General features: G+C 34.3%; 2 protein-coding genes across 2 annotated transcripts; both read right to left on the reverse strand.

Annotated features, from left to right (window-relative positions):
* Window positions 1–4,032: 4,032 nt before the first annotated feature.
* LOC128991632 (serpin B8-like) lies at window positions 4,033–13,875 on the reverse strand. Its single transcript, XM_054414688.1, has 8 exons — window positions 13,852–13,875; window positions 12,592–12,734; window positions 8,401–8,580; window positions 7,412–7,796; window positions 6,954–7,168; window positions 5,873–6,058; window positions 4,887–5,022; window positions 4,033–4,265 (listed from the first exon to the last, which is right to left on the reverse strand). Exons 1-8 carry the CDS (start codon window positions 13,859–13,861, stop codon window positions 4,105–4,107), a joined length of 1,416 nt encoding a protein of 471 aa, XP_054270663.1. The 5' UTR covers window positions 13,862–13,875; the 3' UTR covers window positions 4,033–4,104.
* Window positions 13,876–16,786: 2,911 nt separating this feature from the next.
* LOC128991425 (uncharacterized) lies at window positions 16,787–18,796 on the reverse strand. The gene is made up of 3 exons (XM_054414287.1): window positions 18,681–18,796; window positions 18,131–18,322; window positions 16,787–16,968 (listed from the first exon to the last, which is right to left on the reverse strand). Exons 1-3 carry the CDS (start codon window positions 18,729–18,731, stop codon window positions 16,792–16,794), a joined length of 420 nt encoding a protein of 139 aa, XP_054270262.1. The 5' UTR covers window positions 18,732–18,796; the 3' UTR covers window positions 16,787–16,791.
* Between the last annotated feature and the right edge of the window lie 365 nt (window positions 18,797–19,161).

Raw genomic sequence — 19,161 nt, forward strand, 5'->3', positions numbered from 1 at the left:
TGTTATATGTCTCAGTTTTGTTATTAAGTTATGTTGTTGAACGCTGCAAATTGAACAAATACATTGTTGCAGTTTAATCGGAACAACTTTTTGAGGTCCCAAGAAAAAATAGAAAACTACTCAGTAATTAATTAAAGAGAAATAATTAAAGTAACCTTACACACAAATTCAACTGTGATAAACCGATAAATTAAATCTATCTAGTTCTTGCACTATGAGATTAGAAAATAGTTGCCAGATTATTTCTTGCCATTCATGTACTTAAGTAGTTAGTACTACTAGTTTGTTGTACTGTTAATTGTAACAGATTAAGGATGTTACCATAAAATGGTCCGTTAATAGATTAATGTTCGTTGATTGATTAATGGATTCAAATTATTTGAAAATGTATAAAAAATAGTTATTTAATTAATTTTTTTTGTTAATACTTGTGTCGTTAACACTAATTTTACGCGATAGTTGCGTTAACTACTATTTTAAACTGTACAACTAAACTCCATCAGCATAAGTTGGGTTTTCATGTCATCTTTCTTACCTATCTTTATAACAGTTGTGAATGGGACCACGTGTGTTCAAAAAAAGATATGCAGGGGTCGGATTAAAAAAACAGAGTTTGTAATATTGCTAAAGGCGGGGATACACTTGTCATACACCCTTCCGATCCGACTCCGATCATACTGCGGTACGACTGTCGGAGAGGGGAATGGTACATAACTTTAAACGTGGTTGTTTACACCTCTCCGACACGCGTCACGTCATACTCCGATCCTACTCCGATTTTGGCTCCGATCACGCACCGACACTGCAGTGTATTCGTTTGTCGGATGCAGAATGGGTTGTTTTTTTTTAAATCACCTTTATTCTTAAAATTTAAGAATAATGGTTTAAGATAAATATAAACCGATGCTTTATGTAAAATCTGTGCGTGCATACCTTCAATTAGAGACCTCGATCATGAAAATCGGACGGGTAGAAGAGCCAATCGAACTCGAGAGAGAAAACCCAATGTGCTTAATATAAGACGGGCACCACCTAACTTTCTTTCCATACAGAATGAACCCAAATTCTTAGTTTTCCACTTCCCTTCAGAGATGTCTGACTTTCTTCCTCTTCATCTAGACAAACCGCCATCATGGGTGAATCCCGAAGTCCAAAGTTTTTGAAAATTTTTACCACCTTCTGCACGTAGTTTACAAATCAGACTGGCAAGTGTTGATCGACCGGTGGAGGAAATCTGAGATGGGTCGGAATCGTGTATGACATGTGTGCTCACCCCCTCCGATCCTGCACCGATCCTTTTGGAATCCCGCAAATCGGATCGGAAGAGTGTATGACAAGTGTGTCCCCGCCTATTCCAAGTGTTCATAGGGAATATTATATTTCACCACTAGTCATGAAAGTGACCCATTTTGGGACGAGATAGTATTTTACATGCGAATGATATTTTACATGGGAAACACTATTGAGCCCCGAAATGGGACTTTCTTGACAAGTACTGAACGATACTTTTTATCACGATGAAAAAAACTACTTCATCAAATAAAAAAAAATTATCTGATATTTCGTAATGTATTCATTTTTCTTTGTTGATGTCAGGCAAAGTATTGTTTGTGTAGCGAAAGTAATGTTTATTGTCAGGAAAAGTCAGCTGATCACTATTTGTTTTTGGTGTATAGAAATTGACGATTTTCAAAGATCTCAGCTGCATGGAAATGGGCTATTTTCGAATAAAGAGTGATGAAAAATATTGTACTGTTTGCAGTACAAACGCATACGTTATTGTAATGACAATGGCTTACTATCTGGCATTGTGCTTAGGTTGTGTTCAAACTTAAATTGTTTGGTTTTAACATATCATGATTCCTATATTTATATACACATTTTGCGATACCACTTATTTATTTAATCTCAGTTTTTATACAATTTTGTTGTTTGTAGATATTTTACATTTAAAATTTTTTTATTTATATTTACCTACTGTTTGGATGTTACGTTATTGATTTTTATGAATATTTTAACCATTTTTAATGGATAAGTTTCAGTTCATGTTTTCTTACAACATATTATGTTTATTCTCCAGTTTTCCCTGAATGCTGATTCACGTATAGAAACATTTCCTATCCTCTTACCAGGTTTAGTTGTTGGTTTGTTGGGGAATCAGGTGTTGTTTATTTTTACAACTTTTAGTTTTCAGTACTGTTTTTTGTTGTAACTGTGTTGCTTTTAAAGCAAAGATTGTGATCTGAATGAATATTTATTTATTAAAAAATAATGCGAGTTGGGTAGAGGATAAGTGTTTAATATTGACAAAATCAAATAATTATAAATTTAGTTAGGTGCTACGTAGCGTTAGGTGTGCCCGTCCCAAATGTCCTAGTATGTTTTATGAATATTTTATAACTAATATTGATTTAAAAAATATTACCTACCACACTACTAGTTTCACAGTGATAGTGCCTTTATTGATGGATCCATTGTTAATTGATTTTTGTCTTTACTTTCAAGTTAAATTAATATGAACCCAAGTTCTTGCCAGTTTCATTGCTACTGGTAAAATATGTATGAACTACAATTTGGCCAACTATGGTCTACAAGTGAAGATTGAGAATAATAAGGGATTCTTTTCGACTTTTATCCGTAACTTACAGATTTTCAAATCAAACCAATTAAACATATTTACATGTACTTAAATGATAGTAAATGTTTTACAAAGCTCATGTTACATATCTGTTTGTATTTTGATGTGCTTCCTACAAAAAATTTAATCCTAGAACATAAATCATTATGATTTTCAACTATAAGATGGAGATATATCTAAACTTCTAAATTTTAAATCTGTTAAGAATACTATTTTACACAGCCCCAATTCAACTTTCAACCACCGTGACAGTGGGAATTCTTCTTTTAAACTCATCGTAATGTTTCAATAAATGCACTTCTTCTAATCGAAAGGAAAGAATTAGTGATATCGGATGGTTCTAGGATTAAAGCGCACAGCTTTGAATACATGGAAGATTGACGTAGCTCATAGTCACTAGTTAAGCCTCTCGTCGTCTGCTAGTCTGTGCCAGTTAGAAGTGTTGTCTGTGTCATGGAGTTATTTGGTAATTCATTCCAGATTTGCATTTCTAAAATACTGTCAAACATTTTGCTGTAATTTTTTGTTCATCAATGTCGAATGTTTATACATTTTATCGTTCCTTAGATTTTATCGTTAGGTTTAATTTGAGTGAGATTTTTAAAAGAGTTGTTTCAAAAACAAGATCACTCTATTTGTGAAAATCCATTTGCAATAAGTATATTTTAAGTAGTAATATATTGTCTAATATTCAAAAGACCTCTGTTGATGTTTTGTTTTTTATTGTTTATAATTAGTTGTTTGTGAAATAATGTAGTCAGACTACACTCATTTATTTATTTTTGTTTGAATAAGATGTTGTTGTTTATCGATGTTTTTTGCGTTATTTGTGTCACCCGTTTAGTAACCGTTAAGCTGGTTAGTTCATTTACAATGAGAAAGTAGTGTGGGACAGACTACAATGTCATGGGTTGTGTCCTGCTGTCTCCCACTAAATGTCATCAGTTCAGCTCACTCTTGTGCTGTACCTGTGTACCTCTTGCTTTACTGGATAAGGTCCACGCACAAATCTGTGGCATATATGGAATGTGGATGGACAAATGCTAGGTTAAAGAGGCAGTGGGCCTCTTTTTTAATACTAAACTAACTTCTTTGGATCATTGTCAAATTATTTGAAATGTAATTTTTTTGTTAACCCGTTATATCATTGACTATATATATAGTCAATGGTTATATTCTTGTTTGTCTAATAGACATTTCATCCTTGATCAACAAAAAACAGTTAGACTTTTGTGATTTTCAACAATTTAATGTCCTCAGATCATAAGAAGTTAAATACCTGTTTACTGTTTTTCATAATTTCTAATGACCTTCTTTTTCTTTCATGGGTAGTAGTATTATATTCCTAACATCACTACAGTAGATAAAATTGAATGGTAATAGGGGACAAGATATTTGCTAAACATTAAAGTTTTATTAATTAATTGACAACTATAAATAAAATAAATATAAGTTCACATATGGATTTACGGAGCCAAATAATCTTCAGTCTCAAACCTTGGGTCCAGGACTTTTCCTGCTGCCACGATTACGTTCTTGGTGTAATCTCTGATGAAAAACAAGAACGGATGATCTGCCACAAACTTCTCAATGTTGTTCCTCTTAGTCGCACCACCGGTCAGGGACGCTGAAATAAAAATAAAATTGTTTCTGATATGAGCACAAGTGGCACTATTAATCATAAGTCAAACTGTATGATATCTTTCAAAAGATTATAAATTGGAAAGACTTTCTGCTGACGAATCCGAAGTAATGAAGACTGTCATTCTTGGTAAATAATGTCCCAAGTTGAGGACATTGAACGTCAATGGAACTACCAAACTGTTCAACTTCAGCTTAGTGTTGCCAAATAGGACGGTAACCGTTGCCAAAAACTCAATCTTTAAACGCTGAAACTTTTTGAAGAACAATATTGTAATTTAATGTGTATTTAGCAAGATTAACTGTTACAGATAAACTAATTGTGTGTGGTTTTTTTTAATAACACAGAACAAATTATTTAAAGTTCATCCACTGATATTTTTATAATGTATGTTATTAAAAAATGAATACTGTATATTATATTATTTCCGTTAGATGAAAGGTTTGTTTCAACAATTACAAGGTAGTGATTTGTAACATAAAATGTGCTTCAATTGATTGTTTCAGTCGAACCTCAAATAGATAAGGTAAATATCTAAGGGGTTGGTATTGGAATTGCTGAATTTTCTTTGCAGAACAATGACATAATTGAGGAAATGAAACTTACAAGTGAGGAAGTTGGTGTCTGCTGATCCTTCGTCAACTTGAATGTTCACCAATTGTACGAGAGCTCCCATCTTGAGCTTGTCAGAACTCATACCTGAGAGATCTGCTTCGTTGGTGAACAGATCATTGACACCATACTGCAAGAAGAAAACAAGAAAACTGTTAACTAGTGATTGTCAATGGCCAGGAGTTAGTTGAGAAAACCATTTAAAATAAGATTGAATTACAATGTTGTTAGGATAACAAACTATATGTTTTTGAAATAATTCAATCACTGATTTAAAATACAATTGAATATAAAGTGTGACATGTACTGTAAATCAGAAAAGAATTCCGTGGCCAGGAGTACACAGTTCAGTTGATAACGCTGCCACTCGACAACTACGCAGGAATTTCTCCGGTCTGCTTCATGCTGGGCTCGTGACAAAGTCAACTGGTATCGTGTGTATGACAGGTCTGTTCGTTACTGTAATGCTTAATCGTTGTGTAAAAATTTGTGTATATTATGTGTTTTGACTTAGACGCTGCTTCAGCCGAGATCTACATGTCTGATCTGATTGTATTGTGATGCCAAAACTACCTGTATCAACCGTTATAACTTTTGAGCGGATTGATGAAGGTAAAACCCATTGTTTACTTACTTTACAGCTCAGGGGTTAAAACATGGAGTTTAATTCTGAAGAAATTTGACTAATCCATAATCGTTTGAGTACCTATGACTTATGGTTTTTGACATTTTACCGCTTGGTGTCAACAAACAGTACACAATAGATATTTCTGTAACCAGTGGTGTAGTGGAGCATGAACGTGTTGTATGGCGTTCTCACTGTTATTTCCAAAATACTCTATTTTTATTGATCTGTGTTTATCCTGATGTTTTGGTGAGCATTTCTGCACTGGGAAATTTATGACCACACCACTGAAAAACCTTCGGAACTGACTTCCTTTTCACGTTACAGCTAACCAAGGTTTTGTCTCTAATCTCACCTTCTGTAGAATCATCTCTGGATGGCTGATGGTCTGTATTTGATACTTGGGCAGCATGATTTCCACAGGTCTCTCCACTAGGTACTTGTACACTTTGTCTAGGGAGAAGCCAGTGATGTCGGAAGTCAGCTTGGTCAACCCGTCTCTCTGGTTCGGTAACAGCACCAGCATGGAGTATCTGCCTCCCTGTCAACGAGAATGTCAAGTTGGCTTAGACGAAAAGAATATATAGATGAGATTAGAGTTATGCTACTCCAACACATCAGAATGTATATTTCACAGTGAGGATGAGTGTAAAATAAATTAAAAAGATTGTCCAGCATTCGAGCACAGCTCGGTCTAGTTTTGAACCACCAAAAAAAGCTTAAGGTATTCTAAGGATTGAACTTGAATTCTCTGACTGCTAGACAAGTGGTATAATCAATCATCTTCCCAGCTATAAGTTAGCGTTAAAAAAGGATTAGGTTTGTCAATATGATTTGGATTTTCTAAAAGTTCAGAAGAAAGAATTAATTTTTACTTAGATTAATTCTGGATCAATGCTTATTAGCAATTGCAGTAATGATATTGCTTATCAAACCCATTAACCTCATGTATTAAACATGTATTTTCTCATTTTGTTGTTCACCTAAACCCTTTGTTATACAATTTCCACCCGAATGTACAGAGTTATTATAATCGATTGGTTGTGATACAACTGAGGATTGGAAATTAGTACTGTAGTTAAGAGTCTTTGGAGCATAGACGCTCTAACTCGTAAAACAGTTAAAGAACTACAAAGACAATTTCTAATCTCACAGTTTCCTAGATATTCAAATTATAATCACTTAAGTGTAAAAAAAATATTTTTGGACGATAAATAACTCAGCAGCTGTTTGAAATTACCCAAGATGGCCGATAGCTTCATAGGACTCTTAATCACTGCTTGTATAAAAGGAAGGTATTAATATTGTTACAGATTATATTTATTTTATCTTTTGGTTGTCTTCCAATTGAATACATTTCAATCGATAAAGATTTTACAAATTTAGAAGAATATAAAACAACACGGATTGAATTGCGTATTAGATTTAATTATTACCTCATACGGCAACTCCAAAGCAGTTGCATCCAGCTCAGGAACATTTCCTATGTCGAAGCTTCCCTTGCTCTGCATCATCTTTACTTGCTTCTTCTCAGTCAAAGATTTATAGAAGATTCGTTTATCTTCCTCCTTTACGAGTTTGAATGGTGTCTTCCAGTTGGCTCGGAAGTAAAATCCATTGAAGATGATCATCTTAGTCTGCGGGTCGAGATCTAAGAACACACACAGTTAAAATTAGTCAACTAGTCAAAATAGTTAACTTTATTGCATAAGTAAAAGAGAAATCATTAGCTACCTATACAATTTCCCCTCAAACCCTTTAAAGAAAATATATTTTTACTAGCGTTTTTCATCTTGATAGTTTATTTTTTTTACGGATTGTATTTTATGCTGTATATTTAGCAGGAATATTATTTTACTAGATATAATATACTCCCACTAGAAAATACAATTACCTGGTCTGTTTTTGTCTACGATCTTGTTAGCTGACAGTGCTGTGGCGACATCTTTGCTTCCATCGTACGAGCTTGGTGCTGCTTTTTCTTTTTTTTGTTCACTAGCTGTTTGACTCTTTGCCTTATCTTCCGTTTCCTCTTCCTTTTCTTCCTTTTCTTCTTCCTTTTCTTCCTTGTCTTCTTCTTTTTCCTCTTCTTTATCTTCCTCTTCCTCAATCTTATCTTTTTCATTCTCAAAAGATAATTCATAATGAACTCTATCAACGTTTTTCACTATTGTGAAGTAGTTTTCCTCAAGGATTTTCTTGTAGTTTTCATTCACGGTGTAGTTTTTGTAGACGTAGAACCAATTTTTGAACTGAGGCTTGTTCATTGTCCATTTATCCTGAAATAATATTTTTGCTCATGAAACCATACCAGTTGAGGTTTATTTTGTATTTATTTATACAAAGATTTAATGAAAATTGTATCCTACAACCTAGAGTTTGCATGTCTAATGGACCTCTGGCCTGTGCAAAGAAGTAAAGCAAGGGGTGAGCCAGTACTTTGACAATAACTGTCTTTGACAATACTCCAAAAATGTCTGGTATATTTACACTTACAATGTAATTATTATTTTTACCAGACAGTAAACATATAGAAATCATCAAACCTAATCCAAGACCTCCATACACCATCATTGTCAGTGGCTTTGTAGGTACTGGGTAGCCCAACTTTATTAGAACAGTTCAAGTACTGCTTCAGCTCACCTCTAGACTTGCTTGTTACTTTCCAAGCACACACCTGAGATGCATGTAAATGAATTGTGCATGATTTAAAATATGCTGCCGACCTATCTTTTAATTTAAGAGAAGGAAGAAGTATTTTCTTTTGTCCATACAGTGTTGCCATCATATAAAATGCAAATCAAAAGTGTATTTTAATTTTAAAATATGATTGTTGCGTGGAGGAATATTAACTATGACAGTGAATTACCCTGGTCTACTCACAGTCATGTCCTGTAGGATGGACTTGTAGCTGTCCCTGACTGCTATCAGATCCTCTGGTAGTCGCAGGGCTGCTGACAGCTGATTGCGAGTCTGTCCCCCGGCACCCTCCGCCATGATGGCCAGCACCACGGAGTAGCCCAGCGGGGAGAAGGCAAAGTCTCGCTCCTCCTCCACAAAACCCTAACAGAACAACGGTTTAGAGGATTAGGCATTGAGGAGACAATATTTCGTTTTGTTGTGTTTGACTTTTACTATTGATAGTAGACGTCACTTTCAATGTAAAAGCTGTGTCCAGGTTTAGAAAAAAATGAATATCGTTGAATGTTGAACTGAGCCAGATACAGAGTGCCAATGTACTGATTTCTGTCAAATACGCCAAATTTAATCAAGCCAAACTGAGGAGACTTCTTTCTAAGAAAAATTATAGGATATTACATAAAAATATAGGATGTAACATAAACAAAATATAATATCGTCAATATTGTCATTAGTAAACTCTGTGAGAGGCTTATGCAACTATTTTCTATTTGGTTATCAATTTGATTTACATAGATAGGTCTATTTCAATGAATACAAGTATTCAAAGGTCTACGGTTTCGTTTATTCAACTGTGATCTCATTGAGTGTAAAACACTGACTAGACTACACAGCTCATCCATGTAGTCGTTGTCCACGGTGTCCAAAACTAGCATTAGCTAATCATGATCAATTGATCCATTAACTTGCAACTAAATGATATCTATTTCAATGCGTACTTAAAAAAGAGAGTCCAAATTAGCCTACATAGCAGTTTTACCTATAGATTTAATTAATCAAGGACATATCACAGCAAAGTTCCATCGCGAGAGTGACAAAGACACAAATCAGGCCAATGCCTTCTGGATATCTGTCGCGTATCTCGGTTTATTAGCCTGGAGCAGGTTAGGTTAATCACCTCGACCGCTACAACCAGATCTCTTCCTCTCTCCACCTTTCTCCCACACCTCGTGATCTCGTTCCGTTACCCGATTAGCATTCGATAATCCGAACATGTAAAATATGATGCTCTGAAACTCTAAAGATGAAATCTCCCGACCATGTTTCAGCAGCGGTACAGTTTCAGTTTTTGACTTAATGTATTCACAAACCTAAAATTGAATTTAGTTGCATTTGGGTCCACAATTAGCTTTAACTGGTTGCCAAAGATTCCGGAAACCTCTTTGAAAATATTACACGCTTAGATATTATTCGTTTCCAGAACCTTATTTTTTACTTTACATCATCCTCCCAATTACCAAATGCTTGGGCCAGATTCACAGTAGCATCGTGCCCTTCCAAAGTACAGCGCGGATCAAAAATACGTTAATAAATATACTCGTAAGTCCAGTACGACTGAATATTTTTATAATCATTACTGTTGCAAAGTAAAGCAAATCTTTAGGGTAGGGATTAACTCATCACAACGCCATTTAGTATTGCACTATAAGTTTACCAGCTCAGCTAAATAAACAACGTGACGTAAAGATATGTTGATAGTTAAAGCAATATTGATGATCAAAATGTGGTTAATTCAATTGATATGAAATATCTAAAATTACTAATTGATTAACCGAAGCACAGAAAGATGGACATTGAATAGCTGTCCCATTATGACAAGAATAATTATGTAGTATCCTTATTGGACCATTCACTGATTCACATACACCTACTGTACTTCCATCTAGAATTTATTATTTTTCGTCATACTGCAGCAAAATCAACTGTTTCTAATGATGCATACGTTGAGTGTCTAAAGTACCGCAGCATCTTTACTCTCTAGGGGGTAAATATCAGCTGTTGTAAACAGTTGTAAATTTCAATTGTGGCAATCGTATAGATCGAAATTATTTATCGATTGATTTATAAGTAAGGTTTTAGCATATTGTTGCCGAATGCTCGACATTTCAATGGTAAAATGTACTGTAACACAATAGTAAAAGACGAAATGATTGAATTATTACGGTACTAAACAGTTGCTTATTTGCATTAGTAGAATATTGAAAACAAGCTGGAAGTGGTTTTGAGAGTTTATCATTCCATACAAATTCTTTCGTTTTCTAGCTTTGTTTGTTAATTAATGATGCAATGTGACGAAAATATAGTACACCACACGGGCAAAAAGTTTCGTTTTAACCCTCGCTCATTTTCCGACCCCGGCTTCGCCTCGATTGTAAAACTTTACCTATGGCCAAAAAGAGTCACTTTAGGCCCTAGTTATGAAATATATGCATGAAATATAACACTACGACGTTCTACAAACGTTAATAAATAATTGAAGGACGAAAGCTACGTATTGCCGGTATTGCTGTCCAGTACCGACATGTCAGCTGTAGGCCTAATTATTCATTTGGGAACCGAGCAGCTGGTTTTACGGTCCTAAAAAAGTATTCATATCACGATTACTAGAAATGACGTTGTTGGCCCGAATCCTATACTAATAGCATTGAACATATGTTTTAGCAGTTCCATTTAACCAATGTTAAATAATGTTTATTTTCGGGCCAAAAACGTCATTTGTTGATGTTTATGATCCATACCGGTATTTTTCTAGGAATCGTGATTCATATGTATTGCAATAGACTTGTTTTAAAGTCACCGTTGCCTAGCAACTATTTATTATTACGAGAGCACGCCCCGTGGTCGAAAAATCGACCAAAAGTATGTTTTGTGCAAAATTCTCTATTTTCACCCCACACTGTAAATAAAACATGTGATTGGAATGTCTTCCATTTGTTTTGATTTTCTATTTATATTTTGTTGTTATTTCTTCATCACCATAGCAACCCATAAGACCCATGTTAATTTTTTTAATTTCAAATTCATTTTTTGTGCTTATTTTTGAGCCTATTTTAATTTATAAAGGGATTCTGCACACCTACAGGAAAATAGCTTTCTAACGGTATGCGTAGATTTTCCCTACGATACACACGAGCTGAGAAAAAAGGTTTTAATGAAACATGCTTGCCTATTAATATATTTACGAGAGGTCATCCAGTGGTCGAAACTCGACCAAAAATATGTAATGTAAACTTACTCACTTCTCTATTTTCACCCCACACTGTAAATAAAACATGTGATTGGAGTTTCTTCCATTTGTTTTGATTTTCTGTTTATATTTCGTTGTTATTTCGTCACCAGCATGGCAACGCATAAGATCCATGTTAATTTTTTCAAATTTTTAAACTCATTTTTTGTGCTTATCTTTGAGCCTATTTAAATTTATAAAGGGATTCTGCACACCTACAGGAAAATAGCTTTCTAACGGTATGCGTAGATTTACCCCACGATGCACACGAGCTGAGAAAAAAGGTTTTAAAGAAACATGCTTGCCTATTAATATATAGATTATTATTGATTCCTCTAATTTTTTTCTTCTCATAACCTAAAGTTATGTTGACTGTAAATGTGTATTTATTGTGGTGAATCTGTTTTAGTGGTCGTAGGGTATAGTGTGGTGAAAAACAGTGTAGTTACGAAATATACTATTCCAGTTCCCAATTTAGAAATATCGGAAGTATTGCAACTCGAGTTTACCAGTATTTACAGTGAGTAAAAATGATAGTTATTTTGAGATTTTACAGACACTAAAACTCAAATAATTGGCGAGACTTACATCCCTAGGCTATTGATGTTTAATATATATTATTTATTTGTTTTGTAGCCTAATTGATTAATTCCATTTTAATGGAATTTGTGTACAGCTGTCTTACAATTTTTTGACGTGAAATCCAGTAGACTAGTAAAATCTACTTTAGGGGTACCGGTAGGTAGATTTTATACTCGAATATTATATTTCTAGACAAGAATAAGTTATATCATAGACTAACCAACACAAGTAGACTTCTCATCCCATTGTAAATTTTGAAGCACGTTTTTCGTGTCTAGTTCATGTACGTGACACAAAGGCGCTAGTGTCGATGAAACTTTGTTTCCATTATTTTAGGGTTAATTTCTTGATTTATGCTTTACTGTTTGGTTATATAACTAGGGGACAAGTTATTGTTTATGATTAGATCGTATTATTTGGTTAAACGAGGTTTTAAATGGCTGTAATAACGGGAAACAAATTGTAAACAAAACACGACCTCTACATAAACCGTACATGAACTAACAATAAAATTGTCTTCAGCTGTTCCATAAGGATGAGGAATCTAATATTTAGACTAGTGTTACCTGCAGCAGTGCTGTAGCCAGTTCGTTGGTGCTGCCTCCTACCACGTTGCTGGGGGGTGTCTCTAGACGAATATCCCCTAGTGGGGCGGAGCCCTGAGGAGCGGCGGCGGCGAGGGCGAGCACCCCCATCAGTAGTAACGGTCCTAGGGACAAGGAGGAGGTTGAAATTAGGCCATCAATACGACGGAAATAATCTATTTGGGTAAACCTAAAATCTCGTTGACTTTGCTTAACAGCAGTCAAGTTGTCACCCATTGATAATTAAAATAAATCTTTATTCAAGCCGTACTGGACGACTTCATATTTCAACGTTCATAGAATGAATTATCCATATATTATTCATTGACAAAATAAGTACCTAGGTAATTAACTTAATTTTATAAATTTACTTCATTTTACGAACTCGCTGTTGTAACAAAATATTATGTTCAGAGGAACATCTGTAAAATATTTATCGTGCTTTGGCGTATTGTTTACTAAACGTCCCCGAAACGTTCTCGCGAGGGACACAATCTCAAATACGGCAGCGCTTTTGTGATAAAATAATAAAATTCAGCTTTTTTTCCCTACAATACTGTATTTAACACAATATGTACCGGAATCACTTTATCGCATGCATTATGTTTACTTAACTTTTTAGTTTTATTGAGCCGTAACATGGGCTAGGTCTGGGTAGTGGTTTGTTGTAATTATATATAACTAAACTATGCTATCTGAACTGAAACTGTTGAATGCATACTATTTTGTGTAACATGAAATTATTAAACTTGTTTTATTTGATAATGTGATTGACTTATCACTGGAAGTATTACTTGCTATGATGATAATTGACATTTTTGAAAATGTGTATGAATATTCTAATAGTATATTCATATATTTACGTGGTTTAAGTAATAAATAATCATTGAAATATTCGAGACTCACTTTCCAAAATTTAGCACATTTTACAAAGGCTCAATCGACACATTATAGAGGGTTTTAAGACACCAAACTTTGATAGAAATACGTTTTCTAAAATATGTTATAGTCTTTAAAACAGAGTTGACGTTAAGTTTTGTTAATTCGATTTTCAAGTTTATACAGTATACATTATCTAACTGGTAAAAGAAGACACAAAAAATATAAACGGAAAAACCCCAAAAGCTAAAGGATTAGCTAAATGCGACAAATACAACTCGAAATTGAAAAACAACCTAAACTAATCGATTACATACAACTTTCCCCAAAGCAAAGCTCGGCCCCCTAGCAGAGTTCACTCACCTGTTCCCATGTTGCCGGTCTCCCACAGAGTCTCAACTACGTCTGACCTTCTCAGCGTCCAATCCTGCCTTATATCGGCTCAGCTTCCTTATCCTCCTTCCTAGTTCTTCTTATCCTCTTTCCGCTTATCCTCTTTTGATTATTTACATATTCTTTTTGAACATGTTGATCTACAAATGAGTGGTTTTACATACTGTAAAGCTGAAAGAGTTGTACATTCAATCTTGAAGTTGGAAAAGTTCGAAGTTTGTGTTAATGTATGTGCATTCTGTTTGATGAAGAGTTTAACATCTTTACCCTCTATTCTTTTTATTATTTTTCGTTTGATTTCAAATTAACTGCAGTATTGCAGAACTTTTAGAATTTTTGTATGAAAATGAGTCGTTTTGCGTAGCCTACTTATTGTAAATTTGTTTGTAGTGCGTTCAAAGTATATTGACAGTTTAAAAATATGTTATGTTTATGGAAAATGTACAAAGGCTTTTATTTAATGGAGAATAGACGATCCTTATCCTCTATCCCCTTTGATGAGTTCGATATTTGTTGAATTTTTATATGAAGGTTGATAGTTATAATCTATAATCTTTCCACTACATCATTTTTATACTTGGTACACATTCGTCGTGAAAGGTTTGGTATGGAAATAAGTTGTTTTATGTATGAATTGTAAATAGGTTTTAAAATATATTCAAATTATTTACGGATGAAAAATATGATGAGTCTGTGTAAATACATACAAGATGAAGCATAGCTTACAGACAAGAAGGTGATAGAACACGTTAAAAGTTTACTGAACAAAAAAAATATAACTAAATTAAATTTTCACAACCATCCCTGTAAAAACATGAAGTGAGGCTACATTTTTTCCGGCAAGCGTACCACGTTGCACCACACGATTGAATTTATTGTGTTATACCCTGTAAACTTACCTACCTAACTTAGCTACCAAGGTGCGCTGACCCAACACCCAAGTTTAGTTGTGCTGATAATTAATTAACTTAGTACTGTAGTTACAGGGGTATGTTCAAACTCTGTACATGATCCGAATAATATAGTGCATTATATTGGCTCCAAGTCAACAATAAAATTTTCTTTATAGATACACAATTGGGACTAAGTTGATCCTTCATACAGAGTGCGAAACTATTTCCGTATGTAAAAAATCGGTTGTCAAACTTTCTTTGCGATCGAAAACACCTCGTTGACTATCTTATCCCAAGCATCTCTATTCGTAGGAAGGAACAGTAGACGATTCGCTTAGCCGTACTTCATACATTTTACTTCCATTTCGATATAAATACTATCCATTTACAAATTTAATACTCATCACATAAAATATGTAAGTTGTGAAATCCAAAACATTCCTTTTGCGTGAACCAGAGTTAGTGTTAGGTCATTAACCGCGCAAGATAGGGACATTGGCTTCTTTGTGAAGGCCCCCAATGGGTGAAAACAAATAGGAAATTCGTATTTTCGTTCTTTCGTACACCCTTACTTAATCGTAAAATTAAGGGCTCACTAATTTCGCACTGTTAAATCGTGGAAATTTAACACGGCGACCTATACTTCTGGAAACAGAGTGATTTTGACCCACTCGACCTCCTTAGAACTACGTATATTTTTAGATAAATCTAAACATAAAGTGAGGATGCAAGTGCAGTAATGAAGGCACGAATTGTATTACTCGTCTAAGTGTCCACTACTTGTCATTATTAGCTACTTCAGTGCGAAATGTACAATTTGGCAATTCGTGATTAAGAAAATAATTTTTTTCACTTACATAATGGGCTTTATTATATTTTCACTATTTGAACGAAAGCGATTGAAATTAACTGGCCGTATTTTTGACGCTAGAAAATTAGAATTGACAAATTTACTGATTGACTATCTAAGGAAATGTCTAGGTGAAAATCCAATCAGGCAAATGGAAATCAGCTTCGTTTGCAGGTTTGCTGTGTTGGGTGTACAGAATCTATTTTTTGACCCACGAGGAATTTTAAATTTAATTACTTTTAGATTCAGGGAGAAGGGAGTTTCATAAGATTCGTTGTAAATGTGGTAATTGTTTATCACTCACGTTACAATTCACCATTGAAACCTTGATGGTTGTTAAAAATATTTAAAACCCCTTCTGTGCTTGCTTGTACTTCTATACATACTTTCTGCTCTATGTTTTCCAGCAAGAACACTTCTTTACAAGTCTTATCTTTATCTCTTTTGGAAGTGTAATTTTGTTTATGTTTGACAGTATGTGTTCTGAATGATGCTACACACAACGTTATAACGTCACGATATTGCATTGAGGAGATGAAGGAACCGACAAAATACAACAAACTATTTTGCACTTGTACAAGAAATTTCTTAAACCCAGGTTTCTTTGGTATAGCTTTTGGACTACAGACAATAAACAAATTTACACTACAGAAAAAACGACAGTTAAAACTACTGTACAGTACCTACCTACATAGCTTATTGAAATATCAGCTTATACCTCTACATGGATACAAATTTAAATCACCTCACAATAATTTCATATGAAACTTATATTGTTCTGAATAGTGAATACCATTGAACCTGTTGACATGTTGGACATTTTTTCGTTATGCACGTTTCAGCTTAACATGGCTCAGTTTCATGTTAACTGAAAAACAGTTTGAGGATTAAATGAATGTGTATGAAACACTTGAATAAGCCTTGTTTCTGTAGTAGTTTCACTATTGTATATAGCTATTGTTATGTAAATGTTATGTAAATGTTATGTAAATATATTGTTATGTACATATTGTTATGTAAATAGCTATCTCTAAGGGAATAGCTTGAATTACTTTTCAATATAAAAAATTATAAAATATTTCAACGGAAAATACTAAAACGTGTTAAACAACTAACAGCCTAATGCTATTTTGGAGAGGATAGAAGCAAACTCATTGTAATGTATTTTTATAAAGAAGTCATTTGGTGTATTTTATCCTTGAATGATCTTCCCAGATTCTCCAGTTTCTTCTTGAGCTCCTGGACAGAGTTCTTGACCTCGGAGACTACCTTAGACTCCCCAGTGTCGTGGGGACAGCGACAGTAGCAGCTACATCTGCTCAGGGTCTCCGGGTCCAGCTGAGCCTGCGGGAGTTACGGGTGTCAACTACAGGTAAAATAAATACTTAAAATTGCATAAATTCTTCCAAAAAATGTGTATATGCTACTCTGATATAAAGGCAAATGCCGAACATATACAATGGTAGCGGCGTGTAACAAGAGAAACCGAATTTTTTATTTTTGAGGGAGTACTGAACAGAAATTTGATTGAAGTCACTAAGTGCTAGAACTTTTGTTGAAGTGGACTAAAGGAAAAAAATAGCCATTGGTAATAAATAAAGTGTAATACTTTGAACACACCCTGAATTGAAGATATGCGAAGGAATTGTTTTTTTCGAACCAGAGTTGGCCCAGTGGCCCACTAATATTTAGTCGCTGTTTTTATCACTTGTTTGCACTTTTTCTTACAAATAAGGTCAATAGAAAGCCAAATATATAGACAAACAAACCACTTTTGAAGTAAAAAAAAAGGCATTAGAGGGATAATCGTACTTTCTCTTATCAGTTTACTTTCTTGATACACGATTAACTACCACTTTATTAGATAATCATATACTTAATATCCAAATGCATTATTAAAAACTAAATACCCTTTTTTAATTCATTTTATTTAACAACGACTAGTTTCGACAATTATGCCATAGTCATGTTGTAAATAAAATGAATTTAAAAAAGGGTACTTAGTTTTTTAATAATGCATTTGTATATCAAAATAGTAGCCCTAATCACTACAGTTTTCATAATCTTAATATCATATAATGGCCAAACATAATCACGATATTTATGGAAAAAAAATTGAAAACGTGAATTAAAGAATGCTTGAACCATTTTATATAACTTCAGTGAGCCCCCATCTTTACCAGACTACCACGTCCAGAAATCAGAAAACACGAATGATATGTCTCTATCACCATCGAGAGATTTTCTTCTCTGGCTTGAATTTCATTTGAATTTGAACTCACTTTCCCAATGTTCACGATAATGCTTTGCGTATTCCATGGGAAAGTCATAGTCTTTGTCTTTAAGAAGCCAACCTTAATTATATCATAGACTAACCAACACAAACACCAACACTATATGTACCAGTGAATCCATCTGTTATATCATGACATATTGTTTAGATAACATGAAGTGACATGAGTTCAGTTGATGAAGTCTATGAGATGACATGAGACTACCCGCTCACCTCCACCTCCCTCGTGCCCCAACTCTCCTTGAGCTGTCCGAGGACCCCCTCCAGCTGATGGTACATCCTGTCAAACTCTCCCGTCATCTTCTGCGTCAGATCAGAGACCAAGGTGGGTAGAGGTTTGGTCTTCACGTCTTCCATCAAATCGCTCACATTCACATTCCATAGGGGATTTGTTGCAGCACCTACCTAGGACGAGTAAACTCTTGTTAAACGGTGCAGAGGAAACTAAAGAGTTAAACTAAAGAGAGGAAATACAAAATTTAAATATTTTAGAATATCTATGGAGTTAGAAAATTTAAATAAGCCAGTAAACAAGATGTTCCAAACAGAAAGTTAACTATCAAAATAATTATTTACTTTTTTGCAGTTATTTAGATAATAAGGTGCTCTCTTTGTACAAAATAGTAACATTACACAGAACAATTAATTAGTTCATATTTTCCAATTTACGTGTGTTAAGAGTTCCATGTATTATAAATCAAAACAAACCTTTTGAAGGTTGATTTGAATATAACTATACTTTAATACAGCCGTTGAAACTTACTTGTAAATAACTTATCCACATACACGCGAGTAGATGAATGACGATTGACATGTTGAACTACACAGAAAGAAACTGTTTCAACACCCAAACATAAAACAAAGCAGACAGTGTGTCTTATAACAGCTGTGTTTGTGATTCATCGATCCAATATCTTATCTCTAATCTTAATCGGAATTAGTCAATGGAAAATTAAACAGTGACGTAGGTCTTGTTGGTGAATGGAGAACAGAAACCGAATCCTAACAGAATTTATAAAATGACAAATAATTATCTAACAGTACACAATACTCTATGGTGGTTTGCACGTGTATTGACATAAGTTAATTTAAGTTAGCCTATTGAAGTCAAAATCAATAATTCAGTCTATCGGTAACTACGCCGAGCCTCGGACAGTTCGGTTTTGGCTTCTTTTGAACGTGCAGTCTTGATAAAGTGGTTTCTTCTTTTGTTTTATATTTTCATTTACTCGTATGTTTGTCTT

This window comes from Macrosteles quadrilineatus, unplaced genomic scaffold (assembly GCF_028750875.1).
Source record: "Macrosteles quadrilineatus isolate MER2022 unplaced genomic scaffold, UCM_ALF_1.0 Scaffold_4__1_contigs__length_99947679, whole genome shotgun sequence".
Classification (NCBI taxonomy): domain Eukaryota; kingdom Metazoa; phylum Arthropoda; class Insecta; order Hemiptera; family Cicadellidae; genus Macrosteles; species Macrosteles quadrilineatus.

Coding starts and splice junctions, on each gene's coding strand:
- LOC128991632 (XM_054414688.1), bottom strand. Junction 7,169..7,411: donor CGTAGACAAAAACAGACCAG/GTAATTGTATTT, acceptor GTGTGTTCTTAG/ATCTCGACCCGCAGACTAAG. Junction 6,059..6,953: donor CTTTGGAGTTGCCGTATGAG/GTAATAATTAAA, acceptor TCTCGTTGACAG/GGAGGCAGATACTCCATGCT.
- LOC128991425 (XM_054414287.1), bottom strand. CDS start 18,731: ATGTCAATCGTCATTCATCTACTCGCGTGTATGTGGATAAGTTATTTA. Junction 18,323..18,680: donor TGTGGATAAGTTATTTACAA/GTAAGTTTCAAC, acceptor TACTCGTCCTAG/GTAGGTGCTGCAACAAATCC. Junction 16,969..18,130: donor GGGGCACGAGGGAGGTGGAG/GTGAGCGGGTAG, acceptor TAACTCCCGCAG/GCTCAGCTGGACCCGGAGAC.